The sequence below is a fragment of the Anabrus simplex genome, chromosome 7 (genome assembly GCF_040414725.1).
Source record: "Anabrus simplex isolate iqAnaSimp1 chromosome 7, ASM4041472v1, whole genome shotgun sequence".
Lineage (NCBI taxonomy): Eukaryota > Metazoa > Arthropoda > Insecta > Orthoptera > Tettigoniidae > Anabrus > Anabrus simplex.
In genome coordinates this window covers 236,450,327-236,465,462 of record NC_090271.1, presented here as the reverse complement: position 1 = coordinate 236,465,462, position 15,136 = coordinate 236,450,327, and the positions used below count along the sequence as shown (strand labels likewise).

Sequence of the window (15,136 nt, the reverse complement as noted above, 5' to 3'; positions counted from 1 at the left end):
TATGATGACGTCTGACTTTATTCTAATTCGCTGATTGGATATGACATTTTCAACTTTATAGTTCTTTATTTTCTTAGAATTATTCAGCCCATACTTTTTGGTGAACATGAAATGCAAGCATCTGACAACATCATTGTGGCGTTTCTTGTAGTCCAAATTAAGCATTCGTCCACATTGTGTTGCCAGGTGATCTAGTGTCTTATTGCCCTGGTTGCAGTGTGGGCACCTCTGGAATATACTCCCATGACTAAAGAAGATGTTTCTGTCTTGTATCTTACAGAACATTCCTTCTTCCTGTGGAGATATATTCCCCCTCATTAGCCATAACGATGACTGTTTTACGTCAACAAATTTCTCCTGTTGTTCACGGAACAATGTGGAATGCATTGACTTAGCCATGATTCGATCCATTCGCATCTGTTTTTGTTTCTGTTTAACTACTTTTACCGTGACATCGTTTCCTTCCTCAATTAGGTACTTCCGTTTCAAATGTTCTTCAATCAGTCCAAGATGGGTTGCATTTCTTCTTTCACTTTCTGCGATAAACTTCGTTCTTGTGTTTGTTGCCAAATATTTACATAGTTCTAGTAAAATCAATTCGGCCTTCTCAGAAATATTTTGTAGTCCTCTTCCTAACTCATGTCTTTTCAGGTACAGTCGTTCCATATTACCTGCTGTTCTGACGATATTATGCTCTCTCAAGATTCCTCTCACCTTCAGATCAATGTTGTTAAATTCTTCGTGCTCGTACGGGATCAGGCCAATATAATAGTTAATAATAATAATAAGAAAACATAAATAATAAAATAATACTGCCTTGAGGAATTCCCCTTTTAATTATTACAGGGACAGATAAAGCTTTACCGGGCGAGTTGGCCGTGTGGTTAGGGCCGCGTAGCTGTGAGCTTGCATCCGGGAGATAGTGGGTTCGAACCCCACTGTCGGCAGCCCTGAAGATGGTTTTACGTGGTTTCCCATTTCCACACCAGACAAATGCTGGGGCTGTACCTTAATTAAGGCCATGGCCGCATCCTTCCTACTCCTAGACCTTTCCTATCCCATCGTCGCTATAAGACCTATATGTGTCGGTGCGATGTAAAGCCAACTGTAAATTAAAAAAATAAAGCTTCGCTTATTCTAATTCTCTGAGTTTTATTTTCTAGAATCTTAGCCACCCATTCATTAACTCTTTTGTCAAGTCCAATTACATTAATTTTTTCCAGCAGTCTCCATGATCCACCCTATCAAATGCCTTAGTTAGGTCAATCGCGATACAGTCCAATTGACCTCCTGAATCCAGGATGTCTGCTATATCTTGCTGGAATCCTACAAGTTGAGCTTCAGTCGAATAACCTTTCCTAAACCCAAACTGCCTTCTATCAAACCAGTTATTAATTTCGCAGACATGTCTAATATAATCAGACAGAATGCTTTCCCAAAGCTTACATACAATGCATGTCAAACTGACTGGCCTGTGATTTTCAGCTTTAAGTCTATCATCCTTTCCTTTATACACACGGGCTACTATAGCAACTCTCCATTCATTTGGTATAGCTCATTCATGCAAACAATAATCAAATAAGTACTTCAGATATGGTAATAATAATAATTTCGTGTGGCTATTTCTAGCCGAGTGCAGCCCTTGCAAGGCAGACCCTCCGATGAGGGTGGGCGGCATCTGCCATGTGTAGGTAACTGCGTGTTATTGTGGTGGAGGATAGTGTTATGTGTGGTGTGTGAGTTGCAGGGATGTTGGGGACAGCACAAACACCCAGCCCCCGGGCCATTGGTATTAACCACTGAAGGTTAAAATCCCCGACCCGGCCGGGAATCGAACCCAGGACCCTTTGAACCGAAGGCCAGTACGCTGGCCATTCAGCCAACGAGTCGGACTTCAGATATGGTACTATATCCCAACTGACTTTATCTTCATATTATGATGTTTCCTACTTGTTTAATCTCCGCTCAAGCGTATTCGTCTACTAATGTCATTCCACGCCATCTCACGATACAGGATACACGATCACAATACACGAGTTAGACCAAAATTATAATACGGAAGCGTCATGTGGAGTTCTAGATGAAAAATATATGTTTCAATAATTGAAGAAAAAATCACAGAAGAAATTCTTGAAATATCTACATTACAGTGAAACAGCCAACTATCCGCACTTGGTACCGTATCAGGAACTTGTACAAAATTTCGAAACAGATAGTCTAGAAACACAAATAAAAAGAGATGCTATTAAATTACTTTTTCAAAATTATGAACGATTCAATTGATTATTCATAATTCCTTTCTCTTCTCAGTTTCCATCTATTGCGTATCAATTCAAGGAACATCGCGTTTGCAAACAAAAGAAGTATGACATTGGACCGCATACGTTCACCGCTGAACCGACAAGATCTACATCGTCCAGCTTAGCACTCAAAGTCCAAAACGAGGCTGATAGGCTAAAAACTCACGGTACACTTTTAGTTTTAAAATCCATCTTCATTTGTAATAAATATATTAGTTATCTAGATTTTAGTATTAGCTGTACAAATATTGTTCTGTGTACATTTGATGCCACAGTGACTGGGACGTAAAACCCTGTACTGTGAAAATAACTAACTCACTAAACTAAACTAAACTAAACTAAACTAAACTAAACTAAACTAACTAACTAACTAACTAACTAACTAACTAACTAACTAACTAACTAACTAACTAACTAACTAAATAAATAAATAAATAAATAAATAAATAAATAAATAAATAAATAAATAAAAGCAATATCTAGGGTCTAACTCTCCTATTCAGTGAAAATATCCACTCTGATAACCTTCCCAACAGCAAATTGACCAAAACGTACGGAAAATAAAACAGAGCATTTTGACACAAACGCACAACCAGTCGTATTTTTCAAACATGCCAGCGTTAAAAAATATATTTAAATTACAATTGTTTGTGAAATTTTAAATAGCCAGTGTTGGTCTTCCAAGCTTACTTCTGTCCTGTAACAACCTTGTTAAAACGTGAATGGTTGCAAAACAATTATGAAATGCATTTCTATTCACTTCCAATATACCGTATTTTCCTGTTATAACAAACTCTTTACAACAAGGAACTCGACAAGAAAACCAGCGGCAAAAAAGCATTACCGCGTAAAACATGGTAGCCGTAATATTGGCAAAAGGCTGAAGTTTTGCAGAACGCGATGTTCGGCATGACACGGTAGTGCTATGTTGAGTGTCTTGAAAAAATGGCTCCAAGTGCAAACAAATTCAGTCGGGCGGAGTCATGGTATATACACATCACAAGAGAGTGCAAGCGAAGCCACACCTCCAAGCGATGCTAACAAGGCTGGTACAGATGGACGCTACGTCCTCTGCGCATAACAAGAGGATATGTTAATAAGTTGGGAGGAAATGGTAAACAGGGTTCGATTACATCTTAACAACTACTACTACTAAAAGGTTTTCATTCCTTACCCTGATGGGTTATGGTGGGCCTCATAGAGGGTGACACCTTATTTCAGGCCACGAGATGTGTTGCGATGATTTCAGGTGCGATGAAGGCGAGAGCCTATAAAAGAAACTGACCCGGCATTCGCCATAGGGAGAACGGAAGACCATTCTCAGGACAGCGTACCACCTCGCGAATGCACAGCGTGCTCGGTGTAGTTGTCAAGTTATCGCTCGCAATAGTGGATGTAAACATTTGGGGATAGTGCTGACTTGCTGCTCACTTCTAGAACCGCCCCTGATAGATAGATAGATAGATAGATAGATAGATAGATAGATAGATAGATAGATAGATAGATAATACCTTCACATCCGTGGTGAATGCTCATTTCCGTGAAGGGTCGGGGGACTGTGCAGGGATACAAAATACTGTAGCCTACTTTGAATATGCGAAGCCGCGATCTTCGCCTAGCGAACGCATTAACGACATTTCGCGAGCAGCAGCGCCACATATCACATTCCTGTACGTCGCTATGTGTCACTAGGTCATTAAAACCTTTCCCAATATTTTAGTAACTACATTTTATACTTCGTTTAAGAGTTTCATCTTTAAAAAATATGGAATTATCCATTTTGCAGTCATGCATTTTATTTCAGGCTGTTATTGCCACACTCTATATTTTCTGGCCACGCCTGTAACTTCTACATTTTAAAATATAAGGTGAGTTCTAAGATTGTAAGTGTCCAATAGTCCGCATAACACGATCAGTACGAAATGTCTTAGGTTAAGTAAAGTGTCCTCGGCCACTTGGAGTGAGGTCTCGGCTACTCCAAGAGGCCTGTTCAAGCAAACTACTGTGGTGTGGGTGGGAGGGGTGCGGGATTGCAACACACTCCAAAAGGCGCTCATGCGGTACCGTTTTCGCTGCACGTCTCACACTCCCTCCTTCCTCCCTGGCAGCCACAGCAGACGCCGCAAACTCAACCGAAAGCGTTCCCCAGGAATCCATGTTCAAAGGAAAAGCACACACAGGTTAAACAGACTGACAACACATATTGAGGCAGAACAAAGAAGACTTGAGATTTGAGCTAAAACGGTAAGCATCAATCCCTGGGAATCCTGAACGTTCTGGGCGCGCTCTGGTGCTGTTACAGCGAACCGAAACAAAGCACGCCAGCGAGAGATCTATAGTTAGCATCACAGCGAAAAAGGAATTAAAAAAAGTGTTTCTTAAATAATGAGAAAGTACGCAGGTTGACAGAGCGGGTCACTGCATTCTCGCTGTCTTGACAGCTGTACACAGACATGTGCATCATTGGAACACTGCTTCTCTCCTCCCATAACATCCTACTAACTACACTTTCAGTTTTGAGAGACGTCGGGTTTTTGTCCCGCAAGAATTCTTTTACATGCCAGAAGAGCTACCGACATGAGCGCATTTGAGGACCGGCCTTAGGCGGTATCGAACCCAGCAGCTCAGCCCGGCACGTTGGCATGTAGTCTGCTTGGGTGACCACACTTGTTTTCTCTCAAATCTGCCATGTGTACTATTTTTCCCTTAGGCAGGGAAATAAATTAAGATATCCTCTCAACCTTCTGTCAAGTAGGACAGACACTCGAACAAGCAGTGTAAGTGAAATACAAAGTCAACAAAACCTGCGAAAAGTTCAAACTAGCCATAACATTGAAAGAGGCAAAATAATATCAATGCATTTGTGTTGCTTAAGCATTTGTTTTCATAGTTAATCAATAACTTCATGTGGTCCCAATTAAGAGATCCAAAGGAAAGCAGCGCGATTTGCTATGAGTGATTTCCGACAAAAGAGTAGCGTTACGGAAATGTTGCAAATTTTCGGCTGGGAAGACCTGAGAGTAAGGAGACGATCGTTTGGCCCCGCGGTGTAGGGGGCAACGCGTCCGCCTGTCACCCGGCGGCCCCGGGTTTGATTCCCGGCCGGATCAGGTTTTTTTAAATTGTAATGATTAATTCCCCTGGCCTGGGGACTGTAGTTTGTGTCGTCCTTAACTTTCCTTTCCTCACATTCAACACATTACACCTACGCCATTTCATAATACACGCAGTTTTCTCACATATGGTGTCAGTAGGGGCAAAAGATCTACATACAGTAGATCGACGCCCCGAAAATAGCATTTACCGAGCTCGATAGCTGCAGTCGCTTAAGTGCGGCCAGTATCCAGTATTCGAGAGATAGTAGGTTCGAATCCCACTGTCGGCAGCCCTGAAAATGGTTTTCCGTGGTTTCCCATTTTCACACCAGCCAAATGCCGGGGCTGTACCTTAATTAAGGCCACGGCCGCTTCCTTCCCACTCCTAGCCCTTTCCTGTCCCATCGTCGCCATAAGACCTATCTGTGTCGGTGCGACGTAAAGCAAATAGCAAATAGCAAAAAAAAAAAAAAAATAGCATTTTACAAAAAAGGAGACGAGCTGCTCGACGAAGCGGGATGTTCCGAGTTGTCAGTTGGAACATGGCGTGGAATCAGTCAATCAGTCAATCTGCCTATCTATCTATCAATGATCTGCATTTATTGCTGTTGCCCAGCTACTAATGTCAGGAATAATATAAGTAGACGCATAAGCTTGAGTGGAGATAAAGTTGGAATTCAAGAGGGAAAAATTCGTTTATAGGAAGAGGAATTAGGGACTGGTATGGCCTTTGCTGGCGAGATGTAGTATTTACAGTGCACTATGTCTTCCGGTATGCGCTAGAATAAATTTGTTTTCTTCATTGATCTATCTCAGTCTCATCCTTGTCTTTGACAATATGAAGTGACCGAGGTATGAGCGATACCATTCCTTATGCAGACAGGTCCTGTTATGAATGCTGTGAATAAATTGCTTATGGGGTCAGTTGGTGCATGTATTTCAGTGGGCTTGGCAGACTGACATGTAACAGCAACTTCTGGCTCAGTGCAAAAAGCGACGGGAAACTACCCCACTTCTCATTTCCCTAGCATGCCTCTTCATTGACGCGTAGGCTATCGTTACAGCTTGAAAATATTTAAGATAAAACTTAGGTAAACAACTCATAGTGAATCTGTCACCTGGGTGACTCCCTAAATGCATTCGTTATCAGTGGTGATTTATTTATTTATTTATGTATTTATTTATTTATTTATTTATTTATTTATTTATTTATTTATTTATTTATTTATTTATTTATTTATTTATTTATTTATTTATTTGAAGATTTCGCGGTCTGTTGAATTACTATTGGACTTGTGCATCATTTGAAACACAATATCCGGGCGAGTTGGCCGTGCAGTTAGGAGCGCGCAGCTGTGAGCTCGCATCCGGAAGATAGTGGGTTCGAACCCCACTGTCGGCAGCCCTGAAGATGGCTTTCCGTGGTTTCCTATTTTCACACCAGGCAAATGCTGGGGCTGTACCTTAATTAAGGCCACGGCCACTTTCTTCCCATTCCTAGGCCTTTCCTGTTCCATCGTCGCCATAAGACTATCTGTGTCGTAAAGCAAATAGCAACAAAAAATATGAAACACAATACAGTATGGTTTATCTGGGCGACTCGTATACCCCCACACCATAAAAACATCCGAACAGCAGGTATTTGGTGGAAGGTTACAAGACTGACAATTCTCGCCCGCCTATCCTCGCGACTGACGCGAGCCTCTGGAGGAAAAGCGATATCGAAATGTAGTGAAGTATAAAAGTAGGCACAAAAATGAAGTTAGACATGAATAATGAGGCATTTCCGTGTATCCAAGAAATTTAAAAACTTGTTAGCAGAGAACACAATACCGCCAAATATACATAGAAAAATCAAAAATTCCTAAAATTCCTGGAGAGAGCCATGGTGGAGAGGGAGCGCAAGCAAAACAACATATAACTACGATAGCGTGGGCATCTTTTCGTCCGTTATTATTACTTCAACTAATATAAAAAAGACAAAGTCACCTCCGTACAGGCGATGAAGGCCCTTGGAGGAGTGGAAGGTAAAGGCTCCCACCATTGTTAACCGCGTCACGTGGTGGGGTAGAGTGGTTAGCTCCACGCCCAGCCGCCTTTGCCCCCAGGAATTAACCTGGTACTCATTTTTGGTGTAGGTTGAGTGAACCTCAGGGCCATATGCACCTCCGGAAGTGGAAATCTCGTTTGTTAATTTTACGTCTTCCTGACGGGGATTCGAACCTACGTCCTTCCGGGCGAACCGAGCACGCCTTTACCGTCTCGGCCAGACAGCCCCTTCAACTAACACAGACATGTTAAATAAATAATCTACTCTACAGGAAAGATTCAGTAGTAATTGAAATATGTAGCTTTACCCTAGCGTGAGGAGAAGGTCTGGACGTCCTCTAATCATCATGTTCTCTGATGGTAAAATCTTATGGTAAAGTGGATCTCTTTTGTGGTAGCAAGACGAAACTTCAGTACTTAACGTAGCCTATTATGGTTACTGAGTTTGGAAGTGTTTACTCCTAACAATATATATTACTACTTTCAAGTTGTATCATTTCCAGTATTACTGGCAATAAATTCACGGACTACTGCGGATTTATCCATACTATTACCCGAAGTATTAGAATTAAGTGACGTGTAATATTGTTTTGATGTACTTTCGAATCTCTGCTACATATCCTGCTGAATGTCTTTTGGCCCAGAACACGTTGGCCCTGGTTCAACTGCACGGTTCATTCCATTGCAATTTGTATAGTAGCACAGGTATGCATGTTGAGTCCTCGGTCTCAAGCTGGTTGGAACCTCTGCAGCTATGCCATCAGGTGTCAGTGAAGAGGTGTATAAGGGAAAGGAGGAGTAGTCTAGTTTTCCGTTGCTTTCCTCGCCGAGCCAGAGGTTTCCGTTACATATCAATCTGCCATTTCATGCACCAACCTACTGTACCTTATGAGAGACATTTTCACATCATCATAACAGAGACTAGTATTTGCTCATACTTCATATTGCCACGGCTAAAGATGAGGCTGAGACAGGTAACAAATTTGTTCTAGTCCATACCAGTAAATAGTGGGTCTCTCCCGCAAAGGTATACTACTTCTTTATCCTGTAGAGGAAAGAGTTGGCAATATTGCTTTGGCAGAACAAACTCTTTGTATTAGTAAAAGAATATATAGTTTCTCCTAGAGAAAAGAGAAGATAATACAGAAGAGAAGAGTTGTTGAGTTTTGAATGAAGTCAAGATATTTTCCTTGTGTAAACAGTAGTGAAAATAAATTACAGTACTAAGACTGAATACCCGATAATCTCCTCAGCCTTACATGGTTGGTGGGCAGTTTGTCATCCACACGATAGAGGTATTCTCTCCAGTGCTGACTTATTTACTTTTATGTATGGTCGTCCATTCTTGACGTCCGTCATACATTCTTTTCTTGGCCTTTCTCTTTTCCATTTCGCCTCCATCCTTCCCTCCATCAGATTGGTGAACCAGGTTGAATGTCATACGAGGTGACCTATGGATCTATTCCTTCTACTTTCTAATATTTTTACCAGCTGGTACTTTTCATTCAAACTTTTCAGTTACCGGGCGAGTTCCGGGAGACAGTGGGTTCGAATCCCACTGTTGGCAGCCCTGAAGATGGTCTTCCGTGGTTTCCCATTTTCACGCCAGGCAAATGCTGTGGCTGTACCTTAATTAAGGCCACGACCGCTTCCTTCCAACTCCTAGACCTTTCCTATCCAATCGTCGCCATAAGACCTATCTGTGTCGGTGCGACGTAAAGCCCCTAGCAAAAAAAAAAAAAAAAAATTCAGCACTTCTTCATTGCTTACCGTACTGGTTCAGGGTATTTTTAGCATGCGTCGCCAGTACTACATTTCGAAGGCCTGGCTTTTCTTTTTATCCCTGTCCCTGATCCATACAGTCCAACACTCCATAAAAATGTTTTTATTTATTTATTGCAAACGTCCATGCTAGTCGCCTCAGATGTCAGATTTGATCTTCTCTTCTGGAAGGCTTTCTTAGCTTGTGCTATTATGCTTCTTATCTCCTTTTCGCTCCTTCCATCAGATAAAATTAAGCTGTCAAGGTAAGGACAATTTTTCACCTCTGGCAGCTTTTCCCCAAGCGACCTATTACATTTCTTTCTCTGTTTGTGATACATTTCATTTCAATGTCGTAGTCAGTCTTATTTTCCCGAGGAGACTGCATGGCTCGAATCGAGTAGGGATAAAATCTATACATAACGTACATAGAACAACGACGAAGTAGTATCACTTCATGAGCTTTATGATATTTAACAGAAATACAAACAGAATTTGGAAAAAAAAAATGGATGGCAGAAAGGTGCAAACTGATTGAGATGACTGCTCAAGAAGGTCAAGGAGATGGCAGGATTATACAAAAAGCCAGTATCAACCACTCTTCTTGACGATACCAACAGACCCATTCTGGATGAGCAAGAAATGACACGCACACTTGGGAGAAATGTATAAATAAACAGTTTGGGGGTTGTACCGGGAGGTACACCTCAACCCCGCACATTTAAAAGAAGCGCCTTAAGGAACGCTATCTATCATACAAAACTTGAAACAGCTAGTGTATGAAGTTGGGACATTGATAAGAAGATGTCACTACTAAATGACAGAGTAATATGTTATTTTAAAAGTTTCCTAAACTGACTGGATTTCTTTGTTTTGTTTTGGTGTATCACAAGAAGTTCGCACTTTTCTCCATAGATCTCTCTAATGAAAAACTGAGGTCATGCACTCGGGTGCAAAGTGGAATAATTAGTTATTTGAAGAAATTCTGTATTTACAGGTTTTCTCAACTGAATTGACTTTCATTATTTTGATACTTCAAGGGTTGCAACACTTCCTTCTCATCCCGCCAGCTTTTGAGTCTGGCCAATGGCAAATTTTCTGTATTTATTTTTCAGCCAATCGTAGGCTTCTTGTAAACTTTTGATTATCCAATAAAATGAGAGGGTGTGTTCTGATTTAGTCCAGAGCCTTCTCGCACTCTCCTCTCGGGTATAAAGGCTGCGGCTTTTTCAAGTTAACTTGTCTTATTGATCGTCGAATTTCTAAGTGTGTGTGTGTTAAGACAGGAGGTGGAGGCACCATTCTTCGGCAGGCAGAACATCAGCTAAGGTAATGGCCAACAGTTTTTCCACCTAAGTAGTTATCTCCGCAAGCTGACCCGAGGGGAAGGTTCTAATCTTTAACTATGTAACCGCCTGTTTTCTAAAATGTAACCTTTCTTCTTTCTCGTGTAAAATTTCATAAAGACTTAAACTGTAAATTGGGGATAGAGAGTGCGTTACCCTCTCAAATTCCCCTTCAATTTATCTTGAGGTGACTATGATTTTGTAACTGTTTTTCTCTTGTAAATCATTAATTAACTTGTCCTTCTAGTCACCTCAGTAGTTTGGGATTAGCCTCTGTATCATCGGGCCGCAAGCCCAAATAGGGTTTTAAACTTGGTTGCCAAGGAGCGCAAGTGTACGCCTCCATACATTTTTTGAGTTTGGGCCAGTAATTTAGCCTGTTCTTCTTTTTCACGAAGGCCTAGTACTAGATACCCCTGTGTAAACTAAATTGTAGGTTGTGCCTAGAGAGGCCAAAGATTGTAAGGTATTGTGCAAAGTTGCCTTGAGTAGTCCGTAAGTGTTTGGGAGCGCAGTCTCCTTGGTAGAAATTGTAGAGCATGTAAGCTCTTGCCAAGTTCTGTAATAGATTTCTGTGTACTATTGAGTGGGGCCTTTGGAAGGCCGTATTTGTAACCGTTGGAGCAAAGTGCTCTGGAAAATTGTGTTTTGGGAGATTTCTCTCCTTATCTATCTAAACGCAAAATTAGCTATTTTGGAAACTTGTAGATTAGGAGCTCGAAGCTCAAACCTTGTAAATTAGGAGCTCGAAGCTCAAAACTTGTAAATTAGGGGCTTGAAGCTCAAAACTTGTAAATTGCCTATCCTTGGGGTTTCTATTCTTGTATCAAAATTGCTACCTAGTTCTTGATACCTAGTTCTTTCACCAAGTGAAGACTTTCGTTAAAATTTGAGATCTAAAAAGAAATATAAACTTTACTTTAAAGTTTTAAATTAATCTTTGTCTCTCGTACAGAGACCCATTTCAGCCCACACCTTCTTTCACCTCTGCGTTCCACAGATACCCTCGGAACAGGAGTAATAGAAGAGAGAGTATGAAATTCAGTGCTCCTGATGGCCCAAAGTAACGAAGTACGAACTTCTGCATACTCTTCGTCAATCTCCCATAATTTTTAATATGATTTGCTGAAAAGACTCGTATTCTTGAACATTTTAAGGGCTAAAAATCACGTACATATACCCTCCCCCCCCCCATGTCGCAACAGCTCCTAAGGACCATGGCCTACCAAGCGACCGCTGCTCAGCCCAAAGGCTACGAGGTGTCGTGTGATCAGCACGACGGATCCTCTCGGCCGTTATTCTTAATTTCTAGACCGGGGACGCCATCTCACAGTCAGATAGCGCCTTCATTTTTATCACGTAGGCTTAGTGGACCTCGAACGAGCCCTCAGATGCAGGTAAAAATCTACTGACCTGGCCGAGAATCGAAGCCGGGCCCTCCGGGTAAGAGGCAGGCACGCTATCCCTACACCACGGGGCCGGCACTTACATATAACATTTAATAAATAATCGTTTGCCCATCATGAAGGGGCTGACCGGATTTTGAAACTAAAAAACTGGAACACCCATTAGCGACACTAAATTGCTGAAAAAATTAGCCGTACAAACAAATTGTGAGCCTCCGTGGCTCAGGCGGCAGCACGCCGGCCTCTCACCGCTGGGTTCCGTGGTTCAAATCCCGGTCACTCCATGTGAGATTTGTGCTGGACAAAACGGAGGCGGGACAGGTTTTTCTCCGGGTACTCCGGTTTTCCCTGTCATAATTCATTCCAGCAACACTCGCCAATATCATTTCATTTCATCTGCCATTCATTGATCATTGCCCTAGAGGAGCGCGACAGGCTTCGGCAGCCGGCACAATTCCCATCCTCGCCGCTAGATAGGGCTTCATTCATTCCATTCCTGACCCGGTCGAATGACTGGAAACAGGCTGTGGATTTTCATTTTCAAACAAAATTGTATTATTTATTTATATAGAATATTGGCAGCTGTTAAAATAACTATACAATGAAAACCATAGAAACATTTAGTAGTTGCAAATCGAGCTCTATAGCTGCAGCCAGTATCCAGTATTCGGGAGATAGTGGGTTCGAACCTCTCTTTCGGCAGCCCTGAAGATGGTTTTCCGTGGTTTCACATTTTCACACCAAGCAAATTCCGGGGCTATACATTAATTAAGGCCACAATCGCTTCCTTCCCTCTTCTAGCCCTTTCCTATCCCATCGTCGCCATAAGGCCTATCTGTGTCGGTGCGACATGAAGCAAATTGTAAAAAAAAAAAAAAAAAAAAAAAAAAAATAGTTGCAATAGTAGTAATCCTCTCCCCCCCCCCCCCCCCCCATTTTCTATCATATATCTTTCAGAACCATGTATTTCTGATAACAGCGTCTGGCTGAGTTTAGATCCAGGTGTAGAAATCAATATAAGACAGCCCATAATGTATTTTCAGAATTGTAGGACCGCTGATCTAAATATTAGGCTACTTTAAACAACAAGCATCAAGATTAAAAGATTGTCCAGAAAAACAAACTAATCAAGAAGGGGTTGAATTTTCAGAGAAAGTTCTTATCAGACCAATATAAAGTCCTGTCATTATGAGCAAGTAATCGATTTCGGAACATTTAATTAAAAATCCTAGCACAAGTTGTGACCATAGAGTGATGATCACGGGAATCTACTCAAGTTTGACATTGCTGGTCCCTCTTCCGTCTTTCCTATCCATCCTCATTTGGAAAACTCTTGCTTCTTTTCTACGCATTCGAGAGTTGGGGAGTCTTTCATCTTCAAACCTTTCTTTCTTTACTCAATACTTTCAGTTTTCAAAGGATTGTATCTCTGCGTATTGTTCCTACTATTAATGCTAATGATTCTTTGCTTCTTAAAGCAATAACCTGCCTCCTCTAAAGGTCTCGTATTTACTGACGATGTAAAATTGTGTTATTTTCAGCACTAGACAGCGCTGATGGGGCCTACCTTAAAACGACAAGGGCAGGAACTCCATGTCAGGAAATGAGTACATTAAAGATAACTTTAAAGTGAAGCCCATTTCGGATAAGGTAATAAATCCCGCTCCTCTGGTAATAATAATAATAATAATAATAATAATAATAATAATAATAATAATAATAATAATAATAATAATAATAATGCCAACAGGTTCAAGTAGCTGGGAGAATGGAGTGAAGGGGTAGCGCTAACAACCCGGAGTGACAAACTAGAGCTGGCATATCCGTTCGAGGGTTGAGGAATCTTTCATCTTCAGACCTTTCTTTCTCACATTAGGTGTCTCTCCCGCAGTAACGAACTCAGTCATCCACCAGAAGCCCTGTACGTCTCTGAGTATCTCATCTTAACAGGAAAGATCTGTCGAGGTCAAAGAGATTAAGATATTGGGAACAGCCGAAGAAAAGGGCGAACACAACAGAAAGCTCTATTACATGGGTGGGAAAGATCGCAGACGTGAAGTTCTAACTTTAACAGAGGTGGAAGAAATTTGTGTTAGCGTCGAATTAGACCAACTGAACACCAAGGGAACTGCTTACACAAAATAATATAAAACTAGCAAGCACTATAATATATAGTCTTAATTAAGGCTTTAGTAAATAATGAGTACTGTTGGCTTTTAAGCGGTTTATCTGAACAAGGCTTCGGGTTACGAATTACAAAAGCTTTATGAAAATACGTTAAAATCATTTCCTTTCTCATTAAGCATTCATTTGTGAGAAACTTTTGATAATTGAATGTCATTGTCTTGGGTTCAGAACAAACACCCAGTTCCTGAACCTAGAAAATTAACCTTTATTATTAAAATCCTTTGGTCGGGAATCGTACCCGGCGCCCGAGGACTGAGGGCCAAACCACAGAATAGGACAGCTTATTTGATGTCTATATATAGGCTGTCTCTATATTTTTATGAATATGATTTACTTGAATATCTCTGCTGAGTTTATAATTTTATACAGTAATTATTATCTAGTCTGCGTCTGTGGTGTAGTGGTTAGTGTGATTAGCTGCCTCTCCAGGAGGCCTGGGTTCAATTACCGGTTCTGCCACGAAATTTGAAAAGTGTTACGAGGACTGGAACGGGGTCCACTCAGCCTCGGAAGGTCAACTGAGTAGAGGAGTATTCGATTCCCACTTCAGCATCCTCAAAGTGGTTTTCAGTGGTTACCCATTTCTCTTCCAGGCAAATGCCGGGATGGTACCTAACTTAAGGCCATGGCCGCTTCCCTCCATCTTACCTATCCCTTCCAACATTCCCGTCCCCCACAAGCCCCCTTTTCAGCACAGCAGGTGAGGCCACCTGGGTGAGATACTGGTCATCCTCTCCAGTTGTATCCCCAACCAAATGTCTCACGCTCGAGGACTCTGTGGTTTAAACATTTTTTTGGAACATCAGTGGTGACAACAACTTACTTTTGATAGAGTCATGGTCAGCGTTCAAGCACTTCCTGTTGGAAAAAATCTTACTCTGAAATGTATCCCTCCTGGATCAATTGGAGAACTTCAGCTGTTCGATCTTTGCTTTTTTTCAACTGGATAACAAATATGTTAGCTTTATTTGTGGCTATGGCATTACAGAAAA

The 15,136-nt window shown here is 41.4% G+C and overlaps 1 protein-coding gene across 2 annotated transcripts in view; it reads right to left on the bottom strand.

Annotated features, from left to right (window-relative positions):
* Positions 1-15,136, bottom strand: part of FipoQ (F-box/LRR-repeat protein FipoQ) — a 201,714-nt gene that overhangs the window by 132,221 nt on the left and 54,357 nt on the right. Inside the window, exon 1 of one of the 2 annotated variants that reach the window (XM_067151625.2) lies at positions 4,365-4,540. The exons of the other annotated variant lie outside the window; for it this stretch is intronic. Within the exon in view, the coding sequence (XP_067007726.1) occupies positions 4,365-4,457 (93 nt within the window). The 5' untranslated portion in view covers positions 4,458-4,540. Of the gene's footprint in view, positions 1-4,364; positions 4,541-15,136 lie in introns of those variants that run through there. 2 annotated transcript variants of the gene reach the window in all.